At 33.4% G+C, this 23,071-nt stretch overlaps 1 protein-coding gene across 9 annotated transcripts in view; it reads right to left on the bottom strand.

Annotated features, from left to right (window-relative positions):
* Positions 1 to 851: 851 nt before the first annotated feature.
* LOC126814483 (GATOR complex protein WDR59) overlaps positions 852 to 23,071 on the bottom strand; it is a 70,830-nt gene continuing 48,610 nt past the window's right edge. For 3 of the 9 annotated variants that reach the window (XM_050539632.2, XM_050539639.2, XM_050539638.2), the window contains 6 exons: positions 20,863 to 20,926; positions 8,891 to 8,986; positions 4,177 to 4,297; positions 3,224 to 3,366; positions 2,264 to 2,368; positions 1,254 to 2,006 (listed from right to left, as the gene is read on the bottom strand). In XM_050539632.2, the coding sequence (XP_050395589.2) occupies positions 1,867 to 2,006; positions 2,264 to 2,368; positions 3,224 to 3,366; positions 4,177 to 4,297; positions 8,891 to 8,986; positions 20,863 to 20,926 (669 nt within the window). In that variant the 3' untranslated portion in view covers positions 1,254 to 1,866. Of the gene's footprint in view, positions 2,007 to 2,263; positions 2,369 to 3,223; positions 3,367 to 4,176; positions 4,298 to 8,890; positions 8,987 to 14,811; positions 14,870 to 20,862; positions 20,927 to 23,071 lie in introns of all 9 variants that reach the window. The other 6 variants (XR_007677623.2, XR_007677624.2, XM_050539633.2 and 3 more) reach the window with 6 other exon arrangements.

Below are 23,071 nucleotides of genomic sequence, written 5' to 3'. Positions count from 1 at the left end.
GGACAAAAGTCACCATCTCAGTGGTATAAATACTAATTAACTATGCTGCATTTTTGCTTATTAAATTTGCATCATTGTAGTCATTGGCCATACAATGCTTGTAAAGCATTTGCGGTAAAAAGGGAACCTGTCTTCGTTAGCTCAAATGTTTAATTTCATTTCTGTGGTGAATATTGGTAATTCAGGCTTGTGGTGCATTTATAGGGGGGAAATAAAACTCTGGCTTGTAGTGCTTTTGTAAGGTGAGTAACACCGCACATTAGTGCACATATTGTTTTGTTAACATTCTTCCCTATAGCCAATACAGCAAATGGATGTATTTAAAGGGCCAATCCCGATAATATTTTGGAGAATAAAACTGCTTAATTTTGTGTTAAAATTACACCCGTCAGTCTTCATCTGGAAATGGAGACCGGTGTCCCAAGCTGTATTATGCAGTGTCTGGATAAAACCAGACTTTTATTTTATAAAAACAATGTGTAGGTGAAATTTACCTGTTGTTATCCAGTACGACACATGGGTCATTCACTGTATAGACTTCTAAAGGAACGGCGATAGATTATTAGGCCACCTAACGAAAAAATTGACCAGAAATCTTAAAAGGGTTACGTGTCCGGATAAGCATTTTTGACATTCACGTCCAGACATGTCAATATTTTGAGCTGAAATTTTGAGACAAGGTAAATATGCCATTCCTCTATATTGTGGCGCTTAAATTTCATACGAACTTGGACTTTTATTTTTAAGACTCTGTTCAAATCGGGATAGTCCCTTTAAGATTGTTACTGCTGTAAAAGATTATTTAAAGGGGAAAACAGTTTGGATGCTATATTACTGTAGAAGTAAATGTGTAAACAATATTACAAATATTTTATTGGTATGTAACATATGACAAACATAATATAACAAATAAACAATTCAACAATAACACAGGCATTCAAACAACCTGGACTGACATTTAAATATATTGTAACTTTAGTTACAGATGGTAACTAATATTATTCAGTATCCAGCAAGTAATACACAGTAAAAACAGATATCCTATGGAAATTTATGGTAGATTAAAATGGCTCCCATTGAACTATTTCAGTAACTGTAATACATGATAACATAAGCTTTGCCATCGGGCCATTACCAAAAATTGACTACCAATGAGGTAATGTAATTCAAAGTAATTTTAATACAATTTTTTAAGAATTGTGTGTAATTTTGTATTTTGGTTTGGATTTCTATTAAATAGGATTTTAATAACATTTTGTCTTTTTTAAGTCTATTCAAAAAATTTGTGGCAATTTTTTTTTTTTTTGCAAGTCTTAACCTATCTGCATTAGCCTGTGATATATTTTGCATATAACAATTTCTTCAGTGGGAGATTTGGAAGCTTATTTTCATCAATCTGTTGTTTCACCATGAAAAGGTAGGAAAAACTCCCTAGTTTATACTGGTATTTACCATGGTTTTACCACATGTTAAAAACTTGGCTAACCCTAGATATAAAAGGGTAGAATACTTTTAACCTTCCAAAGTTGTAAACTTTCACATCTCTATGGAAAGTGGCAGAATCTCTTGGGTACATTGATCAGTTTTTCTCAGAATGTTTATGACAATGTATGTATGATATTCACTCATTAATAATATAGGTTCTAAAGATAACACAAATCTCTTCCTCAACCTCAAAAAGATATCGGAAAAGAAAAGATAAAACATTCTTTAGGCAAACTCTGAAACAACCCTTTCTTCAACATAATCTTGGCACTTTTAATCTCTATTATCACAGATAACAAATTTAACTTTTTTAGTCAATATTGATATTATACTTAATATTCTTAAACAAATCACCAACACTTTTATTTAATCACAGATTAGCTACCATCCAAATATCATTGGATTTTTACTCAAACAATTACATCCACAACCAGTTGGACATTCGGTTTCTTTTTCAAACCAATCTAATATATGTTTAGTGTGACCTCCATGACCACATGCCAGACAGAAATTAGATGCACCTGTAATTGAATTAAACCGATGTTAGTAATTACATATAACATTCAACATTGAGGTGCTTGATTGTGAACTGAATCTGATTTGAACCATGTGGATTTAGAACAGATGTTAAAATGCTTTCGAGGAGACAAATGGCACACTGAATCTGAACTAGAAAGTACCGATAAAATATCCATCAATTATTCACTGTACTCTTTCTTGTAATGTTTATCCACATAAAATTAAACTTATTCAAATATCAGTATTAAAGAGTGCTTACCTCTAACACCAGTTCTACATATAGAACATTTTAAAGCTATATGATTATTGGTGCATTGTGGTGTGTCTGTTGTTTGATTACAGCTAGAACATTTAATCAGGAAATCTGAAAGTAAACAGGAATATTATATTTACAAAACTACACAGACACTTAATTACATATATACCGTATACTCCTTACCACAATCATTTAACTGTCAGGCCTTGAGATTCTAGAATTTAGTACACCTTGAAAGTACAAATGTATACAATTTCTCCTGATCAAAAGATCCGAACCAAAGATAGACAACTTATTAATACAAGCCCACAGGCTGAAACAGTTAAAAGGTTTCAGCTTGGATTGTTTGCTGCTATATTATACACCTTAGTAACAAAGATTATCGTATTTTTCATAAGAATCACAGTAACTTGACCTTTGACTGCTAGATTCTTTGTACAAAAGTTCTAGCATTCATCGTGTACTATATCCTGTGAAATTTGGGTTCAAATCCATTAAGTCAACTGAAACTTCCAAAATATAGGCCTACTCAAGTTAATAGGAAATAAAGACAAGATTCAAAAATCAGTTTCCTAGCAATTGTTAAGCCCCTTCGGTAGAAAATCACGTCAAAGTTAGATGGCCATGTCAAAACTGTAAGAGGAGATGTATTTTGTGAGAGACGGAGGTCGTTTTCACGAAAAATACACTATATGACCATTAACCATTGATCTAATCAAGTTGTCATATGACAAAAGAATGAGCACTATGTGAGATCTATGCGCATGTGAAAGTTTTATTCGAATCAGTCAACACATTTAGGAGCTTGATTAGCTATCAAAATGTCCGGTGCACACTGCACACATGGATCATCATTCTAGATCAATGCCTCAGTGTTATGCCCTGGACAAACAGACCCACTGAATGACAAACCAACAATAATGGTAAACTGTTATTTGACAGATATGAACTGACAATAGTTACCACAAGTTCTCTCAGGTTGTACAGGAAAAGAGATGAATTTCATAATTAAAGCTGATTGGTTAATAAGACCCCACTTATACAGAATATTAGCATAAGCTATTTTATACTGATCATATAAACCTGCTTTATCTGGATTTAACATTCTGTAATAATACATAAAAAACAATAGTTAGATTATAACAAGCCAACAGTGAGACTGATGTCCCCCGCCGAAATCTCGAAATAAATAGATGACACATATCAATTAATTGCATGTTTATCTTTTTCAAAAGTATCGAGCAATCAAACAGATTATCAACGACACACTTAAGTTTCATCACTCTCTATCAGATAGAATCAAAGTCAAAGAAATGGCTTAGCTTTAGCGGGAAATGTTAATCATTGAACTCGGTCAAGACATGCACCTAATCAACATCAACATCAAGTTTACACATTCTACCTCAATTAAAAGCAGAGTTGTTATGTTCCAACGTCTTGACCAATCAAATTGCTTATCGCTCTGCTTACCCTGAGCAAAAAATGTTCATTATCGAACTTAATCAAGCTATTGATGTAATGAAACTATATATCACTCTCACTTAATCAGAACTAAAGTTATTGTGTCCCAAAGCATCATCCAATCAAATTGCTCATCTCTGCTTACCCAAAGCAGGAAATGCTCATCTTCGAACTCCATCAAGCCATCGACCTAATAACCACCTACACCAAGTTTGAACATTCAAGCTCAATTAGAAGGAGAGTTATTATGTTCCAAAAAGTGTGACGGACGAACAGACAGACAAACCCATTTTAATAGTCCCCTGCTATGCAGATTCATAAAATTATGTTACATAAAATAAACGTCTTGAGGAAGTTCTAAATCCAATCAGCTAGTGAAGTTGCTCTTTCCTAATAAGACCCATCAATTTGATATAGACTGTTCAATATCTTATTACTATCGTGAGTCAACTTACTTGCTATCTTTTTCATACTGTAACTGTTCTTGGTCGACTCCTTGTTCTATTTCTTCTTCAAATATACGGAAATCATCATAGGAATCTGACCAACTATTAGATCTCTTCCCTTTAACCATGGCTATTAATTAATAATTAAATTAAAACCTCAACTAATTAACAATATTAAGCAGAAGTCAGTTTATTTACTAATTTTAATTCCATTTTTGTCTTAATTGTCAACAGTGGAACTATAACTCAATATCAATCAGGTCTGATAGACATAGCCTATTTGGTGGAGAAAAATATAGACAAGATACCTACAAGCAAACCAACGCATCAAATTTAATCAAACTTTCTAACCAAATGAAAGATGTTGAACCATATTAAAATTATATACATTGTATTTGTGTTGAACATAAAAACATTTGTTGTGCATAATCATGGTCCATGGCATAATTTGTACCAACAACAATGAGAGAGAGAGAGAGAAATAGGGTTTAACCCCCCCCCCCCCCCCAACAACAATGAACTAAATTAAAGATACATTATGTAAGATTTAGATAAAGAGCTAGCCGTTCTTGCTATAATAGTTAAAAAATTATGTACATTGTATTTGTGTTGAACATAAAAACATGTGTTGTGCATAATCATGGACCTTATAATATATTATAAGGTCCATGGCAGAATCTGTACCAACACCAATGAACTAAATTAATGATACATTATGTAAGATTTAGATAAAGAGCTAGCCATTCTTGCTATAATAGTTCAAAAATAGATAATGCAAAATGAATATATTGAAAATGTCATTCAAATTACTTTATTCTGAGCGAAGATAATTAAGCTTTGAAGGTTTGACAAGATGTATGCATTGATTGTGTTTGTAACCACTGTACTGGTTGTTCGAAGCTTAGCCTCGCTTCTCCATTTTTAAATTGAATCATTAAATGGCTGAACCGTTCTAATCTTCTTAATATCAGAGACAACCAATGGCCTCTGAGTTAATTATGGTCTTGTCATGTTATGTAACATTTATGGCCTAAAGAAAGAGTTGCAATACGCAGATTTAGTTCTTGCATAATGCCTGTTTAACAGATTTTTCATTAACAAGCATAGCAGAAACTATGAAGACACAAGATATAATAATGATTTTTAATATCAAAACTTAACATATGATAATATGCCTTATCTATTGCAAAATAAAAATCATTTCCAGCATTATATTGTTGAGCATAGTTAACAAAGCAACAAAACAAAAACCAACCAGCAGTTATGTTACATTGATAACTATATCCAGCTATATCTCAAACAAACTATAGCCATACTAGATAGCAACTTATCCTAAATGAAAACTTGGATGATGAGCAAATTTTACATGGATAAAGAATCCTTTAAGTAAAAAATCACAAGCTTGTTCACAAGCTTGAAAATAAATCCCCTTATAAACTCAATTCTTAACAAATTCATTATTAAATCTGTAGCCTCTATCGTGTTCATATTGTATTTGGAAAAGAGGGAATAACTCTGGAAAAGAAGGCTGCAGAAAGCTCAATAACAATAGGATTCATCCTCTCATTACAGGAGTCCAATGATTCACACCAGTCTTGCAAGAAATCCATTAAAAAGTAGCATCTATCATGTTCACAAGGATGTTGTAAAAGGGTATGTTGTTAAGTCTGGTGCAGAAGGTTGTGAAATGCTGAATATCTATAGGTTTCAGCCTCTCATGACCCAAATACTTCAAACCAGATTTTTGGCAAAGGTGGAACAAGGTCGCAGAATGCTGATTATTGATAAGGTTCACCATGGGGCAACTTAGAACATGTTCAGCTTCTCCCCAAAGACAATTATTCACAATATTTGTTATGTTTCTTGCATTTGATTATCTATAACGAATGAATTTACTGTTGTATTTTGATAAATTTATTAAATTTACATCAATTTATCGAATGCAATTTTATGAACTGTTCAAAGTAACCCCACTGGCGAGGCAAGATTGAACGCCTAACTTTTTTTGTGTCATTCAAAATTACCCCCCACTGGCAAGGCAAGATTAAACACCCAAATTTAAAAAAACAATGGAAAATTATATTCCCCATGAATTATAGTAATTAAAAATATATAATAGCTTAGCAATCATTAATAAATGAAAAAAAAAAAATGTTATAAGTAGCCCAGTTTCACGGTATTGCAAGAGAGAGAGAGAAATGGGGTTTAACGTCCACTCGACACAAACTAGGTCATTTCGGGACTAACATATGGTTCAATTTTATTTCCATAATTCGCTTGCGCGTAGGGGTCTTTAGCAGTGGGAGGAAACCCGGAGGACCCAGAGAAACCCACGAGGTTGGACAGGCGACTCTACTCCTTGTCACATACAACCAGGGATTCGAAACCACGCCAGTTGACTCAATGACAGACTTAATGATACAGCGCACACGTGCTAACCACTAAGCCATCAAACCTCCCACCCACGGTATTACAATGTTTGTGTTCAAAACTGAAATCTTAACTAGGCACACATATTTATACTACATTGGATTGGTAAAATTAAAAGAAAATAATGATATGACTTCCGTTCATTAAATCTTTAAAAGCAATCATTTTACAGTTCATGGCTGTATGTTCAATAAAGGAGAACTGCAAACTAATACATATAGTTTTTTTAGCACTGGAAGGCTAGCAATGTGGAAGAGCGTTCAATCTTTACTATTGATCATCTGCTTTGCCAATTTACAGTAGTACTTACTGCCATATATAGCCTCTTGGATGAAACAATTAAAATTTAAAGAGGGAGACACATTTGTTCTCTAACTACATGATTGTTCGATTTTACTTGAAAATAAAACAGCATTATCTAAACTGTGCCATCTACCTAGTACTTTCTAAACTGCTCAGTCACAGGTAATCCAAATTTCAAAGCTTCTTATACAATAATGAATGTCATATCACCTACATGAATTTTTAGTTTGAATTTCATAAAGAGTACATGGGACCACATCTGTTTCAGGAGTAATTCTCATATCATACATTGTACACCTTACACAGTAAAAAAAACCAAAACAAGCTGACAGTGAGACCCCCGCCGAAAACCGAAAATAAATAGATGACACATATTAATTGATTACACATTTATCTTTTTCAAAACTACTGAGCAATCAAACTGATTATCTATAATTAGTCTGAGCATAAAATGTTCACAATCAAACTTATGAAATTGCTTAACCTTAGCGGGGAAATGTTAATCATTGAACTCAGTCAACACATTCACCTAATGAACATCTATATTAAACATGCATTATGCAAGAGCAAAATCTACTATTACAAGTCTTTCTTTAGGCCTGAAATGTTATCTAAATTATCAATTAGACATTAATTAACTTATCCAGACCATAATAAACTCTCGATGTCAAGGCTAGCCTTCGATGTTGGCTGGATTAGATTCCTATATGCCGCTAACGGCCACTGATAATTAAATCAAAAAAAGTGGATAATCGAGACTATGCTGTTTATATGATTTTAGTAATGATGACCGAGACTATGCAAAAATTTCACCCGCTTCTTTCTCGGCTCATAATGGATCAATTTGACTGAAATTTTCAGCAAATTACCTTTACACTATCTAGTTTTTAACTATTATAGCGAGAACTGCCATCTCTTTATCTTATCTCCCATAATGTATCTTTAAGTTTAAACATTCAATTAAATGCAGAGTTATGTTCCAAAGTCTTGACCAATCAAGTTGGTTATTGCTACTTAGTCTAAGCAGAAAATTATCATCATCAAACTTAGTAAGTTATTGATATAATGAATCTATACTCTGAGTTTCATTGCTATCACCCAATTAGAACCAAAGTTATTGTGTTCCAAAGTCTCAAACAATCAAATTGCTTACCTTTGCTTAGCCTAAGTAGAAAACGCACATGATCAACTATGTCAAGGCATTCACCTAATAGACACCTACACCAAGTTTGAACATTCTACCTCAATTAGAAGAAAAGATATATTGTGTTCGAAAGTCTCGACCAGTCTTTACTTTGCCTAAGCAGAAAATGTTCAGCATTGAACTTTGTTAAGTAAGGTACATGTATTGATGTAATGAAACTCTACACAACGTGTCACCACTATCACCCTTGATCGAAGTTGTCGAGCTCCAGTGTCTCGACCAATCAAACTGCTTATCGCTCTGCTTACCCTGAGCCGAAAATGCACATTATCGAACTTAGTCAAGGTATTGATGTGATGAAACTATAAACCGAGTTTCCTCACTCTCACTCAATTAGAACCAAAGGCATTGTGTCCCAAAGCATCAACCAATCAAATTGATTGTCTACCCTTACGCTAAGCAGAAAAGGCTCATCTTCAAACCCCATCAAATAAACACCTACACCAAGTTATTGTGTCCCAAAAAGTGTGACGGACAGACCCATTTCAATAGTCACCTGCTTTCTTTGAAAGGCAGGGTTCAAAAACTATGTATTAGTGTAAATATGATTAAAATATACTGTTGGCAAAAATGTTGGACACCATTCCATTCCAGAGTCTAAATGTATACCTAGAATGAATGCTGTCCAGTAAAAACAAACTATTGTCTAAACATAAGAAAAGAAAATCTATAGCAAGGTTATATAGAGCAAGTTTAAAGATCAACTAGATAGAGACAACAGTAATAAAATGTTCATTTTAACTAATTAATAATCAATCTAAATGTGTATGTTTTTGTTGAACCTACCTTGTTTAAAGAGTGCAGCAAGGTTAGGGTGAGAGGCGACCGCGGACAATGGTGCCGTCGCGGCCTGGGCCAGGCTGGGTATGTGCATGGTGCCCTCTGATATCATGACAAGGGAGGTAATTAAATTAGTTGCAAATGAGCAAAATAGAATAAATTTGGAAAACAAAAATATGTTTTAACTATTCTAAAAATTATTCATGGTATAAAAACTTATTAAATAAAACACTTTTAGTCTAAAACCAAGCAAACAAATCTTTACTTCTATAAAAAGATTATTTAAGATTTAGCCCAAAAAAAAAGACAGAATTTAACATGAAACAAGAAAATAAACTTTAAATATGAACAGATAAATAACACACAAGTCAAAATAACAAATTTACAGCCAAACGATCAGCAATATGTAGCTTTTAAAATTTACATGCATGAACAAAACAATTAATTCTACATTTACTGCCAAACTATTTAATGGTTGACTGAAAGAAATAGAGTCTATGCAACAAATTGCATGAGATATATACGTATATATGTACCAAAAGCTACTACAAGTGACTAACAAAACTTCGGAAGAATTGGGTAAGGTGGGGAATGCTGATGGGTACCAAGAATAGAATCCTAATGGTTATTTATTGATTTCTCACCAAGTTACCTACCTTGGATCATAAATATTTTCAATTTCATCAATATTTAACAAAAAACATAGTTAATGGTGTCAGTTACATTAATTTTTGTATTACTTGTGGACTAATATTCTATATTTGTTTAATAATATACTCATATAAGAATCTGATAAAAAAAAAAAAAATTTAGTTTAAATATATTTTTGATGTATAACTATTACATTGAAGTGAAAAAGACAAATCCTTGAATCCTTTTATTTTTAAGAAATAATTGACAAATAGTTAATGTGGAAATAAGCAGAATATGCAAGCTGGAGAGAATCTGAGAGCAAGAATAATATGCATATTACAAATACGTAAGTTTAAAGATGAATCCTGGTGTAAGTGAATCATAGTCATTTGACCAAGCTTTATTTTACCATAGTAAATATGACCATTACCAAGTATGCCAGAGCCCCAAAACACAGCAATAAAAATGTTCATTTCTTAAAACTTTCACAAAATTGGCTTTGGCTTAAATTAACACACTGATTGTAAATTTAAAACAAAGTTTGAAATGAGTTTACTGCTAAAGATGCATACACCAATTCTTTATAGATTTTCAAGACATTTAAACAAACGGAAATTAATAAAACAAATCCGTGGTCAGGACACAAAACACACAGACATTACAAGTATTAAACAACAAAAGTACTATCAAATCAAGTGAATGGAAAAGGCGATTAGCTTTAAGCTCCCAATGCTTTGTAAGATCCCAGGTCTTAAATCATATACAACATTTCAAATTTTAATTTGGATATCAATATCTTTTCGTAGAGAAGTTGCTAAGCTTTAGCTTTAGTTATATTTATAGACACCAATGCACTGCAATTCTTTAAATTTGTAAGGAACTTCATTATCAGAATCATTTTCCTGATGTTGATTTGCAAATACTAGTTATTTTATTGTGGACAGTGACATCATTTATCAATCTAGTCGTCAACCTTCCAGACTAATATTTGATAAACCTATCTGCTGATCTAATAATTGATATTCCTAACTGCTGAAGTAATAATCAATAAATCTAGCTGCTGATAAACCTATCTGTTGATGTAATAATTGACAAACCTATCTGTTGATGTCATAATTGACAAACCTATCTGTTGATATCATAGTTTAAGTCATCATTGATAAATTCTGCCAATGAATCTAATTGTTGAGGACTTCCAGTACTCTAGTCTAAAACCACATAACTTCTTGTGAATGATGCATTTAATGAAACCATTCTTTTTAAAAACATAATATTTGATACAAACAGTTAACTGCTTATGATTATATTCAATGTACCCTTTTGATTACTTAACAGGACCTAAGAAACTGAACTGAACAGAATTAATTAATTAATCAACCTACTTCTGATCATTTAATGAACTACTGCAGTTAGAACCAATAATCATTGAACCTAACTTCTGGTGATACATAAAATCTCAAGATTGATGTACTATGACTACTGATGATTGATTTTATTAATGACTTATCCTCTAATTAAAGGGGAGGATCAACGATTTTTAACAAGGTTTCCATAAATTTTAATTATTGATAAGTAATCCCCTCTGTAACACAAGCAAAAAGTGTTTTTGTAAGCGAGAAATTAAATTTGTTTAAAACCGGAAGTGATGTAGTTGGTTCAACACGCTCACTAGTCTCTATAGCAAGCATACAGATTTGGCACAAGTCTGCTGCTGTATTTTGTTTATGTGTCGTTGATTAGATGAGACTCTGACCAAAGGGACTGTTTATTTGGATATTATAAATATGAATTTTGTTAACGTTTAAAACACAAATCCAATTGTTGACCAATTCACGCCACACAGCTAATTGTTTACATCACATGGTTTGTTTGACACCCGACAAGTGTAGACTTATTATATGCTTATTATAGAGACCAGTGAGCGTGTCGAAGCAACTACATCACTTTCGGTTTTAATAAAGATAGGTTGCCAGGCAACGAAACATATGCCCACAGCAGCTAAATTGCCCAGACAGTCAAAAAGAGTTGTCGCATATTTTTACTTCTGTCGGTAATGGAACATTTATAATACACTAAAATCTGATTAAGAGTAACAACCCATTAAGTAATTATCAGAAAATCATTTTGGCCCATGCTAATGTTTAGTATACAAAACATTTAATATCATGGATTTAGCTGCTCAAGTTATCAAAAATCATTGAAAATCAATATACTTGTTCATCTCAAGATCTTAAACTCTGTGTATCAATCCAAAGTCAATCAAAATGATTATATATAGGCGTAAACACGCCGATAAATATAAAATAATCGGATGATAACTCTGGTCTTTAGAACATCCACAAGATTTCTCAAAGTGATCAAGGGCCATAACTTTAGCAGTAATTATTGGAAATCGTTGAGAATCTACAGTACAGGATCCTTCCTCTTATGACCTTAAACACTGTTTACAAATTCAAAGTTTATCGGATATTAACTTTATCCTCTAGAGTGTTCACAAGATTTTTCCAATTGATCAAAGGCCATAACTCCGGCAGGATTTATCATAAATTGTTGAAAATCAGAAGGTAGGCTTCTTCGTCTCATGACCCTTCACACTGTGTATAAATTTTAAGTCAATCGGATATTAATTTCAGCTTCTAGAGCGTTACACAAGATTTTTCAAGGGCCATAAATCTGGAAGTAATTATCGGAAATTGTTGTAAATCAATAGGTTTCATCATCTCATGAGCTTAAACACTGTGTATAAATTTACGGTCAATCAGATATTAACCTTAGCATCTAGAGTGTCCACAAGATTTTTCAAAGGGATCAAGCACCATAACTCTAGAAGTAATAATTGGAAATTGTTGTAAATCAATAGTCTTCTTTGTCTCAGGACCTTAAACACTGTGTATAACTTTAAAGTCAATCGGATATTAACTTTAGCCTCTAGAGCGTCCACAACCAATTGTGTGTGCCGGACCATCGGGGGCAATGGCAATATACGAGCACATTTCAATGTGAGCGTATAAAAATACACTACACAGTTTAAAAAGATATTATGTGTATTATCTCTTTTCATAAATATTAACATTCTAAACTCAAAATACCATCTAAATAAAATCTATTAGTACATCAATAATCACAGCAAAAAAAACATTCCTGATAATTTCTGTTAATTTACAAAACAAATCAAAAATCAATTTTCCTAATCTATGTACACTTCAGAAAACAATAATAATGAGTTCAACTTAAAGATACATTATGGGAGATTTTTATAGAGAGTTGGCCATTCTTGCTATAACAGTTCAAAAGTAGATGATGAAAGAAGAATATATTGAAAATTTCAGTCAAATTACTTTATTCTGAACATAGTTATCATCGTTGTAATATTTGCCTAGAAATGGTAGTGAAATGTGCCATCACCTTGGTCGATCGTTTGATTGACAGGCGTTAACTCCACCTACATATCTCGATTATCAAGTAAAGTTTTCAATGGCATGCGGAAACGCTCTACAGCGGCCTCGCTAAGTACAGTCTATCATTTAGCCTTGATCTAACGGACGTATTCTCATCAGGGTGCGCCATATTTCAATTTATCAATGAGTGAAATCCTATTTAAATCCGAGCCATCCGTGGGTCTACAGAGTTGATTTTGGGCTTGTTGTTTAAATAAAGATCTAATTTATAATTTCTATAACATCTGACGCCTAAATTAAGACTTGCAATAATCAGATTTTGCTCTTGCATAATGTATGTTTAATCCACTCTAAGGAAAAAAAATCAATGCATTGATATATTTTTGGGGGCTATTTGTATTCATTTTCATGCAGAGATTGGTTAGTAGTTATTTTGATATGCATGTTTTATTATAAAAGCAGAATCCAACTTCATAAAATTCATCATGCATTAACAAAAGTGGTGTATATCTAACTGACTCAATGCTTGTTTGTTTGTTTTGAGCCCACTGTACAAAACTTGTTAATCCCATGGTTATTGGTTCAATGCTTTATAGCTTGGTTCATGGTTGGTGTGGTGTCTCCCCTGATTATTGTTTCAATATAACGATTCCATGGCTAATTGTTACAACAAGGCAGATAGAGTGTCACTATATTGAATTATTCAGATTTACAATGAAGATGATGGTAATTATGTCAATACGATTTAAATGTGAGGCAGGAGCCTAGAACATATATACCGTATTACAGTCAAACTACATTCTATATGCCGAGCATCAACCTTTCTTATGTTGTGGAGCGTAATTATAACTGGAAACTAGGTGCAATTTAAAAAGAAAACATAAATCTCAAAACATTCAAGATGTGTTTCAGAGTTTTGATATTTAGCACTGAATGTATAAACAAACTTTCTTTTTTACTTCTACATGTATCATGAGCATACATGTTGCATACTGAATATCGTTATATGTAAGTGTTTGACTAATTATCTGATATAAGCAAAATCTAATTGTGAGATATATTACATATAACAAATGAAGTTGGATAAAAAGCTATGTTAATACAAGCCAACAGTGAGGCTTATGTCCCCCACCCAAATCCCAAATTAAGTAGATGACACATGAGAAGGGAGAGATGGGATGGGATTTAATGCCCACTGACACAAACTAGGTCATTTTGGGATCTAGTTGGACAGACGACCCTACATGTTGTCACGTACAACCGCACATATTAAATAATTGCACATTTATCTTTTTCAAATGTATCTAGTAAACAAACTAATTATATATACATAGTCTAAGAGACACTAAGCATAATAGCTTCTCGCTCCTTAGTTAAGGTATTGATGTAATGAATTTATACTCAAGAGTTTCATCTCTCACCCAATTAGAAAAAAAGTCTCAACCAATCAAATTGCTTATCTCTGCTTAGCCATAGTGGAAAAATATGGATGATCGAACCCTGTCAAGGCATTCACCTAACAGACGCCTACCCCAAGTTTGAACATTCTACCTCAATTAGAAGGAGAGTTATTGTGTTCCAAAGTCTCGACCACTTAAATTGCTTATCGCAGAAGATGCTCATTTTCAAACTCCATCAGGCATTCACCTGATAAACACCTACACTAAGTTTGAACATTCTAGCTCAACTTGGAAGGAGAGTTTTTGTGTTACAAAAAGTGTGACAGACAGACAGAACGACCCATTTTAATAGTCCCCTGCTTTTTTGGAAAGGCGGAGGACATTAAAGTATATTTTTACCTAAGAAACTACTATTGAGTACAACTGAAAATCTACACAAATTAAATAAAGAATGTTAGGATTACAGCAAGCACTCTTTTATAGTTATATAACTTACTCGTCTTTATTCCTTTTAGTAGATTTGATACAGAACTAACAGTATGATAAGGGTTATACTGTGAAAGAAAAGTAAGAATATTTTTATTTTAAATGACATCTACATATATGTTATTACCCGTATACCCTAGTAATTAAGTTATTAGGTATCTAGTGCCGTGTTCCGTGGATTTCTACAGCAAGAGTTAACCAGCTTCTACCATAAATATGTTAATCCCTTAATAAAAGTTCTCACTGTTAATGCATAATAACAGGAAAAAAGCAAAACAATAATAAAGAAGGCAAATGTAACAGAACTGATATAGAAAGCAGCAGTTTCCTAAGATTTTCACTTATCAGAAATGGAAAAAAAAAGAATGTTTTAGGTCAATTCATGCCATACATGCACACTAGCTATGTGTAATTTCTGTGGTGAATATTTATTAGTTTATTGCATGCTGTTATATATTTGTTTTATATAAATATTAATGAACCTATATTTAGCTGGATTGTCATATAAAATCTTAACTACATTCTTTAGGATATGCATGTTGAATAGTTGCATTTAACATCACCCACATTGTTGACTAATTAAAATTAGACTATAGTTTTATTTATTTCATTTGTCTTTCACGTTGTTTTAATTTACACAAGATAGTATGTATAGTGTAGACTGTAGACCAACAATATATTTAAATCTGTATGATTTTAAATAGATTATTATAACTGTCAAGTTATCATAACACTACGACATACACAAGGATCTACACATTAAAAATAAATGTAACTAAATGAGAAAACAAAATATTTAGTAAAGATCTGTCAAAGAGAAGGGCAAATGTCCCTTTTCCGGTTGAGTCCAAGAGGTCCTTACTAAACAAAAATTCATGGATCCACTTCCTTGAAATTCTTGTTTCACAGTTACGAAATGACACCGAGTATCTCAGTTTTGACTGCATAAATGGCATTACAATTTTGAAGAGGTTATGCAAATAAAGTAATCAATGAATCAAGTATTAATCAATAACAGTTACTGTATTAAAAGAATCTAAAATTTCTTTCCAGTCATCCATTTAATTAATCTATCAGGTCTATGTTGATTTCTTTGAAACAAATTACAAAAACTACTGAGTTACTATTTACAAATATCTGTTAAAAGGAAAACACACAATACCCATTATATCAAAAGTATCCTTACTGACCCCCTAAACTGATCAATCATAACAGAAGTTATGGTCATTTCTATCTTATATTGGTTTCTATTGATTTTATGCTGCTAATTTCCTGCCTCTGAGACCATCTGCATTATAATCGATTTGTATTTGGTAACAGGTCGGCCATAACATTATCTAACTTGCAAATTTTGTTTGAATCTCAAACTTAAACATTAATTAAAGCTACATAGCAGAACTAATAAGATACATGTACCAGCTACTGGAAGAGGTTCTCACGTTTCCTAAATATTGCACTGTACCCGAAATATACTTGAGCTCTAATATGTATTGAAATTTTTGAGAATCCCCCCCACCTCCTGCTCCCAAAAAAAACCCCAGCATCTTCATCAGAACAAACTTGGTTCACTATCATTTTTTCCATCTATTTATTACAAACACGCATAATCAAATTTGATTCTTTTATTGGCCTTTCCTCATACAGTGTTCAATTAAATTCAAGGTCAACATTAGTCTTAAGGGTTAAGAATTAGGTTAATTTTATATCAAAGTAACAACTTAAAGTAACAATATCTCTGCCACTAAAGCTATGTTCACATTGACCTAGTCCTATTTGGACATTGATCTCAATGTTAACACAGCACAGCACAATACTTTAAAGATACATTATGTACGTTGGCCGTTATTGCTATAATAGTTCAAAAATAGATAATGCAAGATGAATATATTTAAAATTTCATTCAAATTACTTTATTCTGGGTCAAGTTATCACTGTTTGTAGTTTTGACAAGATGTGTGAATTATTGTAACCATGCTACTAGTATAATCAGTTTTAATTTAGTTAAAATCTTGAGCATTCGATGGCATCGAGAGTTGATTATGGTCTTGTCATGTTAATATATGTCTAATAATTTATATAACATTTAAGGCCTATAAAAAAGAATTGCAATAGGCGAATTTAGCTCTTGAATAATGTATCTTTAAGACAAGAAATTAACGCATTATGACATTAATGTGTCCTTTAGGGTGTCAACATAAATACATGTATGCTATTTATGACCCTTATTAGCTTGCCATCTAATTAATCGCGACTGCTCATTTTCTTGTTTGGGTTACAATACCGGTATACTGATTTACAGTGCATTATTTTAAGAAACAAGCCAATAGTGAGGCTGATGTTCCCTGCTGCAATCCCAAAATAAATAGATGACATATATTAATTAATTGCACATTTATCTTTTTGAAAAGTATAAAGCAATCAAACTGATTATCTATACTTAGTCTAAGCATAAAATGTTCACTATCAAAGTCAGTCAAGGTTTTGAAATACCTGGTAGTGAAACTCTATATTCAAGTTTCATCACTCTCCATAAGTTAGAATCAAAGTTATCTTGTCCCAAAGCATCAACCAATGAAATTGCTTAGCACTGCTTAGCTTTAGCGGAAAATGTTGATCATTGAACTTAGTCAAGACATTCACCTAATAAACATTTACACAAAGTTTAACCATTCTACCTCAATCAAAAGCAGAGGTGTTATGTTCCAGACTTGACCAGCAAATTGCTTATTGCTACTTAGCCTAAGCGGAAAATTCTCATCATCGAACTTAGTCAAGGTATTGGTATTGATATAATGAATCTATACCCAGAGTAGAACCAAAGTTACTGTGTTCCAAAGTCTCAAAAAATAAAATTGCTTACCTCTACTTAAACTTTGTGGAAAATGTGCATGGTCAAACGCTGTCAAGGCATTCACCTTATAGACACCTACACCAAGTTAGAACATTTTAGCTCAATTAGAAGGAGATATTGATGTAATGAAACCATTATATACACAAAGATTCACCACTCTCACTCAAATAGAATCAAAGTTATCGAGATCCAAAGTATCGACTAATCAAATTGCTTATTACTTTGCTTGAGCAATTCATTAAATTTTTAAAATAAGTTTTTAAAAAATTCCATTGAGAGCTTTGTTCTGCATCACATTCACAAGCTTTAAGTCAAAATATTACCGATAATATCCATCAGCATATTTTGGAATTTGATTAGGTTCACAAGTTTTCATAACTACAACATAAGTTTGAAATTAAATGATGTGATAACTTTAAAATTTGCAATAGGAAACTTTACAATTTTGACCACACGGACACTACCTGATCAGAACTGTAGTTATTAGAGCATTCACATAAAAGTTGGTTGGAGTGACGGTATGAAAACAGGTATTGGAATTCATATGACTGGTGACGAGTCACATGTAACGCATTATTTTCTTGTTTATAGTATTCAACTTACAACTAAATAATTAAAAACAACAGTAACACATGCTCATACATTACAAAAACAGACATGTAACATAAATTACAAAGACACACATCTAACATAAATTAATAAATTGCAACCCTACTGAATCATAAAATGGTGACAATTCTGACACTATTCTGCTGAAGAGTTTCTTCAGATTTTAAATAAATATTTGCATTGAATGAATCAATAAACAATCAGAAAGAGCTGTGCAGAAGTGTTTAAAATAGAATGTAAGAGAGTAGACAACCAATTTTTGGCAATATGGTGAATAAATTTATGATATAAATTTGAATGGAGCTAAAACTAAAAAACAGTAAATTAAAGACAGGATCTTGAAACCAATCACCAAAGAAGAATCTAAAGAAACAAGCCAATAGTGAGGCTGATGTCCCCCGCTGAAATCCCAAAATAAATAGATGACACATATTAATTAATCGCATATTTTTTTTTTTCAAAAGTATCAAGCAATCAAACTGATTATCAACTATACACTAAGTTTCATCACTCTCTATCAGACAGAATCAAAGTTATCTTGTGCCAAAGCATCGATCAATAAAATTGCTTAGCTTAGCTTAGCTGTAGCTCAAAATGTTAATTATTGAACACAGTCAAGACATTCACCTAATGAATATCTACATCAAGTTTAAACATTCTACCTCAATTAAAGGCAGAGTTGTTACATTCCAAAGTCTTGACCAATCAAATTGCTTATCGCTCCTTAGCCTAAGCAGAAAATTCTCATCATCAAACTTAGTCAAGGTAATGATATAATCAATCTATACTCAGAGTTTCATCACTCTCACTTACTTATAGCCTAACCAAAGTTATCGTGTCCCAAACCATCAGCCATTCAGATTGCTTAGCTCTGTTTACAGTAAGCAGACAAGACTATGTTTATCATCGAACTCCATCAAGGCATTCACCTAATGAATGCCTACACCAAGTGTGAACATTCTAGCTCAATTATAATGAGAGTTATTGTGTTCCAAAGTCTCGACCAATCAAATTGCTTATCGCTCTGCTTACCATGAGCAGAAAATGCCCATTATCGAACCTAGTCAAGGTATTGATGTAATAAAACTATACAACAAATTTCGTCACTCTCACTTAATTAGAAATGAAATGAAATGGAGTTTAACGTCCTACTGTTTTGCTCCAAACTGGGCTAATGAAGACGGGCATACGCCATACAGTGTGCTATGAGGGAAATTTTGCCCGGACAGCGGCACTACAGCCTACTCTTATATCGAATTCCAACTGTCAAGGGATCTTTTAAGCGCACGCCAATGTGTACACAGGACCTCGGTTTTCCATTTCATCCGAATGACTAGACAGCTGTCCTTGTCAGGCCCTCCTTCCTGCAACACTGACAAGGGGGAACCACGCCGGAAAATCTGGGTGAACTTTCTCGGCCAATGCAGGGATCGAACACCCGACCTCCAGGCTAGTGTCTTACCCACTTAGCCACCGTGACCCCCCAAACTAAAGTTATCCAGTCCCAAAAAGCATCAACCAATCAAATTGCTTATCTCTGCTTACCCCAAGCAAAAATGCTCATCTTGAAACTCCATCAAGGCATTGACGTAATAAACACCTACACCAAGTTTGAATGTTCTAGCTCATTTAGAAGGAGAGTTATTGACCTAATAACACCCACGCCAATTGTGAACATTCTAGCTCAATTATAATGAGAGTTATTGTGTTCCAAAGACTCAGCCAATCAAATTGCTTATCCCTCTGCTTACCCTGAGCAGAAAATGCTCATTATCGAACTTTGTCAAGGTATTGATGTAATGAAACTATACACCAAGTTTCATCACTCTCACTTAATTATCCCTCATAGCACACTGTATGGCGTATGCCCGTCTTCATTAGCCCAGCTTAGAAGCAGAACAGTAGGACGTTAAACTCCATTTCATTTCATTTCATTTCTCACTTAATTAGAACTAAAGTTATCGTGTCTAAAAGCATCAACCAATCAAATTGCTTATCTCTGCTTACCCTAAGAAGAAAAATGCTCATCTTTGAACTCCATCAAGGCATTGACCTAATAAACATTTACACCAAGTTTGAACATTCTAGCTCAATTAGAAGGAGCGTTATTGTGTGCCAAAAAGTGTGACGGACAGACAGACGGACGGACAGATGAATGAGCCCATTTTAAGAGTCCCTTGCTTTCTTCGAAAGGCGGGGGACAAAAAAAAGGAAATAACTAGGGAGTAATTAATATGTATTAAGCTGTTAACTCTTGCATCTACAGTTCCTATTTTATACAAACCTTCAAAATATGTCTGAAAATTAAAATACGAGTTAGCCCCAGCCATAATAACAACATAATTAAAAATATAACAAAAGTTTAATAGGCATATTATAATAATAATACTGGAACTTTTGTAAAACACTTCAAAAGCCATTTTATTTGGAAATAATCTTTTCAAAACATCTGATATTTCAACTTCAAAAGCATATAATACACATGTCATTTTAGAAATGTTCCAAAGTTATTACTATAATATGTCTACCAAGCGGCCACCACAAAAAATAATGAAACAAAGAGTTAAGACAAGAAGATGAAAAGTGTGTGTGGAGACTTACGTAAAATATTCCATCCACTATCGGCACTAGATCCTAGATACATGTAGTTAATGCCCACATCAGTCTAAGCGTAGTAAAAACATGACAATCATTTTATCATGCATGATTTAAATTTTCAAATATCATATCAATCTATAGACGATTTTATTGATATATAATAATCATATTCCATAAATTTACATTGACATGCAAAATAAAGATCTAAATATTTTTCAGAAGACAAAAAGATTGATTTTTGAAATTTAATAATCACTGCCAAAAGACTCTCCTGATCAAAGAGAAAATGTTTATAAAAAGAGAATAAAGAAAGAATAAAATTAATTAAAATGAATAAGTAAAAAAACAAGAACAAGAAATATTTCTTCATTAAAGGAGCCGTCACAAATATATTTAGCAAATAAAACAGGTGGATTATATGTGAGAAACACTTTGAAACTTTTATGCTAGTGCATATTTTAAAATGGGAATATCACTAAAAAGCTATCTTGCTAATATGAAGTAATTGGCTGAAGTGCTGTGTCAATAATTTTAAGATATGCAAATAATTTTTATTTCTTAATAGTTGCCAAACTGTCAGTAGTTGACATAATGAAGTCATATTTATCGGTTTATTCACTACACATAAACAATAAGCCAAATTTTTTTTTCAGAGACCCTTTGTGCATACTTATAGTATACGCACTTGTATCAATGGTAGTCCAGGCATTTGAACTCAATTCCGCACCATTCTGGACAGTTGCTGCAATAGAAATGCTGACCACGGTTTATGGCCGGTCTAGATGTATATTATCACCAAAAAAAGTCCCAGTCTGAAGGACAGAATAAAACTTGGTATAAAGTCATGATGACTAAGTTCGACAATGAGCCGAGGGTGTGCTAGGGCCTCCGAATGAGGGTAGGCAGACCAAAGTTAGGGCACTTGGGAGGGTGAGGAGGGGGGGGCAGGATCAGGAAAATTTGAGTTCTGTGGTAGAATGGATTTGTCGGTTATGTGACCCATGACATAAAATACATTAACACTTGGTTAAGGAAATGAAATGGGCTAATGAAGATGGGCATACGCCATACAGTGTGCTATGAGGGAAATTTTGCCTGGGCAGCGACACTATGGCCTACTCTTATATCGAATTCCAACTGCCAACAGAACCTTGGTTTTTCGTCTCATCTGAACAACTAGACAGTTGTCCTTGTCAGGCCCTCCGTCCTGCACCACTGACAAGAGAAAACCATGTTGGAAAACAGGGTTAAGGGATTATGATTATGTCCTAAAGATCTGAACATGAACATAATTAGCTGCAATCAAGAACTAAATTCATGTGGATATATAAATAAGGGGGGTTGGATGGCCAAATGGTTAGCATGTGCGCGCTGTATCATAAGGTTTGTCATTGAATCAACTGCCATGGTTTTGATTCCCCGGTTGTACGTAACAAGGAATAGGGTCGCCTGTCTAACCTCGTGGGTTTTCTCCGGGTCCTCTGGTTCCCCCTGCTTATGACCCCTACGCGCAAGCGAATTATTGAAATAAAATTGAACCATGTTATTCCCAAAATGACCTAGTTTGTGTCGAGTGGAGGTCAGACCCCATTTCTTTCTCTCTCTCTATAAATAAATAAAACTAAGACAAATTAATTGATTCTGAATATTATGGAATTACTAATCCGGCTGTGAAATCTATTCTGGAAGTCATCTGTGGAAATCAGGGTCTGATTGGGCTTGTGTGGGGCCGTTAGATCATCATGAAAAACGGACATATTCTGTATGTACATTGAGTGCAACTGGTTTTTAGTATCTCTGGATTTGGTATGAACAAGGGAAGGGCAGCAGAAAAAAGGGGCACAATGTTTTCATTTTGAGTGGGCATTTCCTTGAGTATTTAAGATGACTGTCGAAATTTTTCGGAAAAACGGTGGGCTGATCATTATCAAATGGTTCATTGCATATCTGACAAACAGGCGATACTGTATCCATCTGTGTCTCAACATTTGAATCATTTTGTGAATTAAATTCGCCACATACTTCAATAGGCATGATCAACTTCCGCAAAGACCTGGGAGTGGCCCCAATCGACATACCTCTAAGCACCAAAACTAACAGCCATCTTGAATAACCCCCAATATTGACTCAGCAGTAAAACTTATCACAAAAGTGTGTATGGCAATGGATTCAGGTACCTTGAAAAAGTATATTTTGATACCGAACTCCATCA

The sequence above is a fragment of the Patella vulgata genome, chromosome 3, assembly GCF_932274485.2.
Source record: "Patella vulgata chromosome 3, xgPatVulg1.2, whole genome shotgun sequence".
In the NCBI taxonomy this organism is placed as follows: domain Eukaryota; kingdom Metazoa; phylum Mollusca; class Gastropoda; family Patellidae; genus Patella; species Patella vulgata.
The sequence above is the reverse complement of the archived record's forward strand: the minus strand, read 5'-3'. Positions and strand labels throughout refer to the sequence as shown.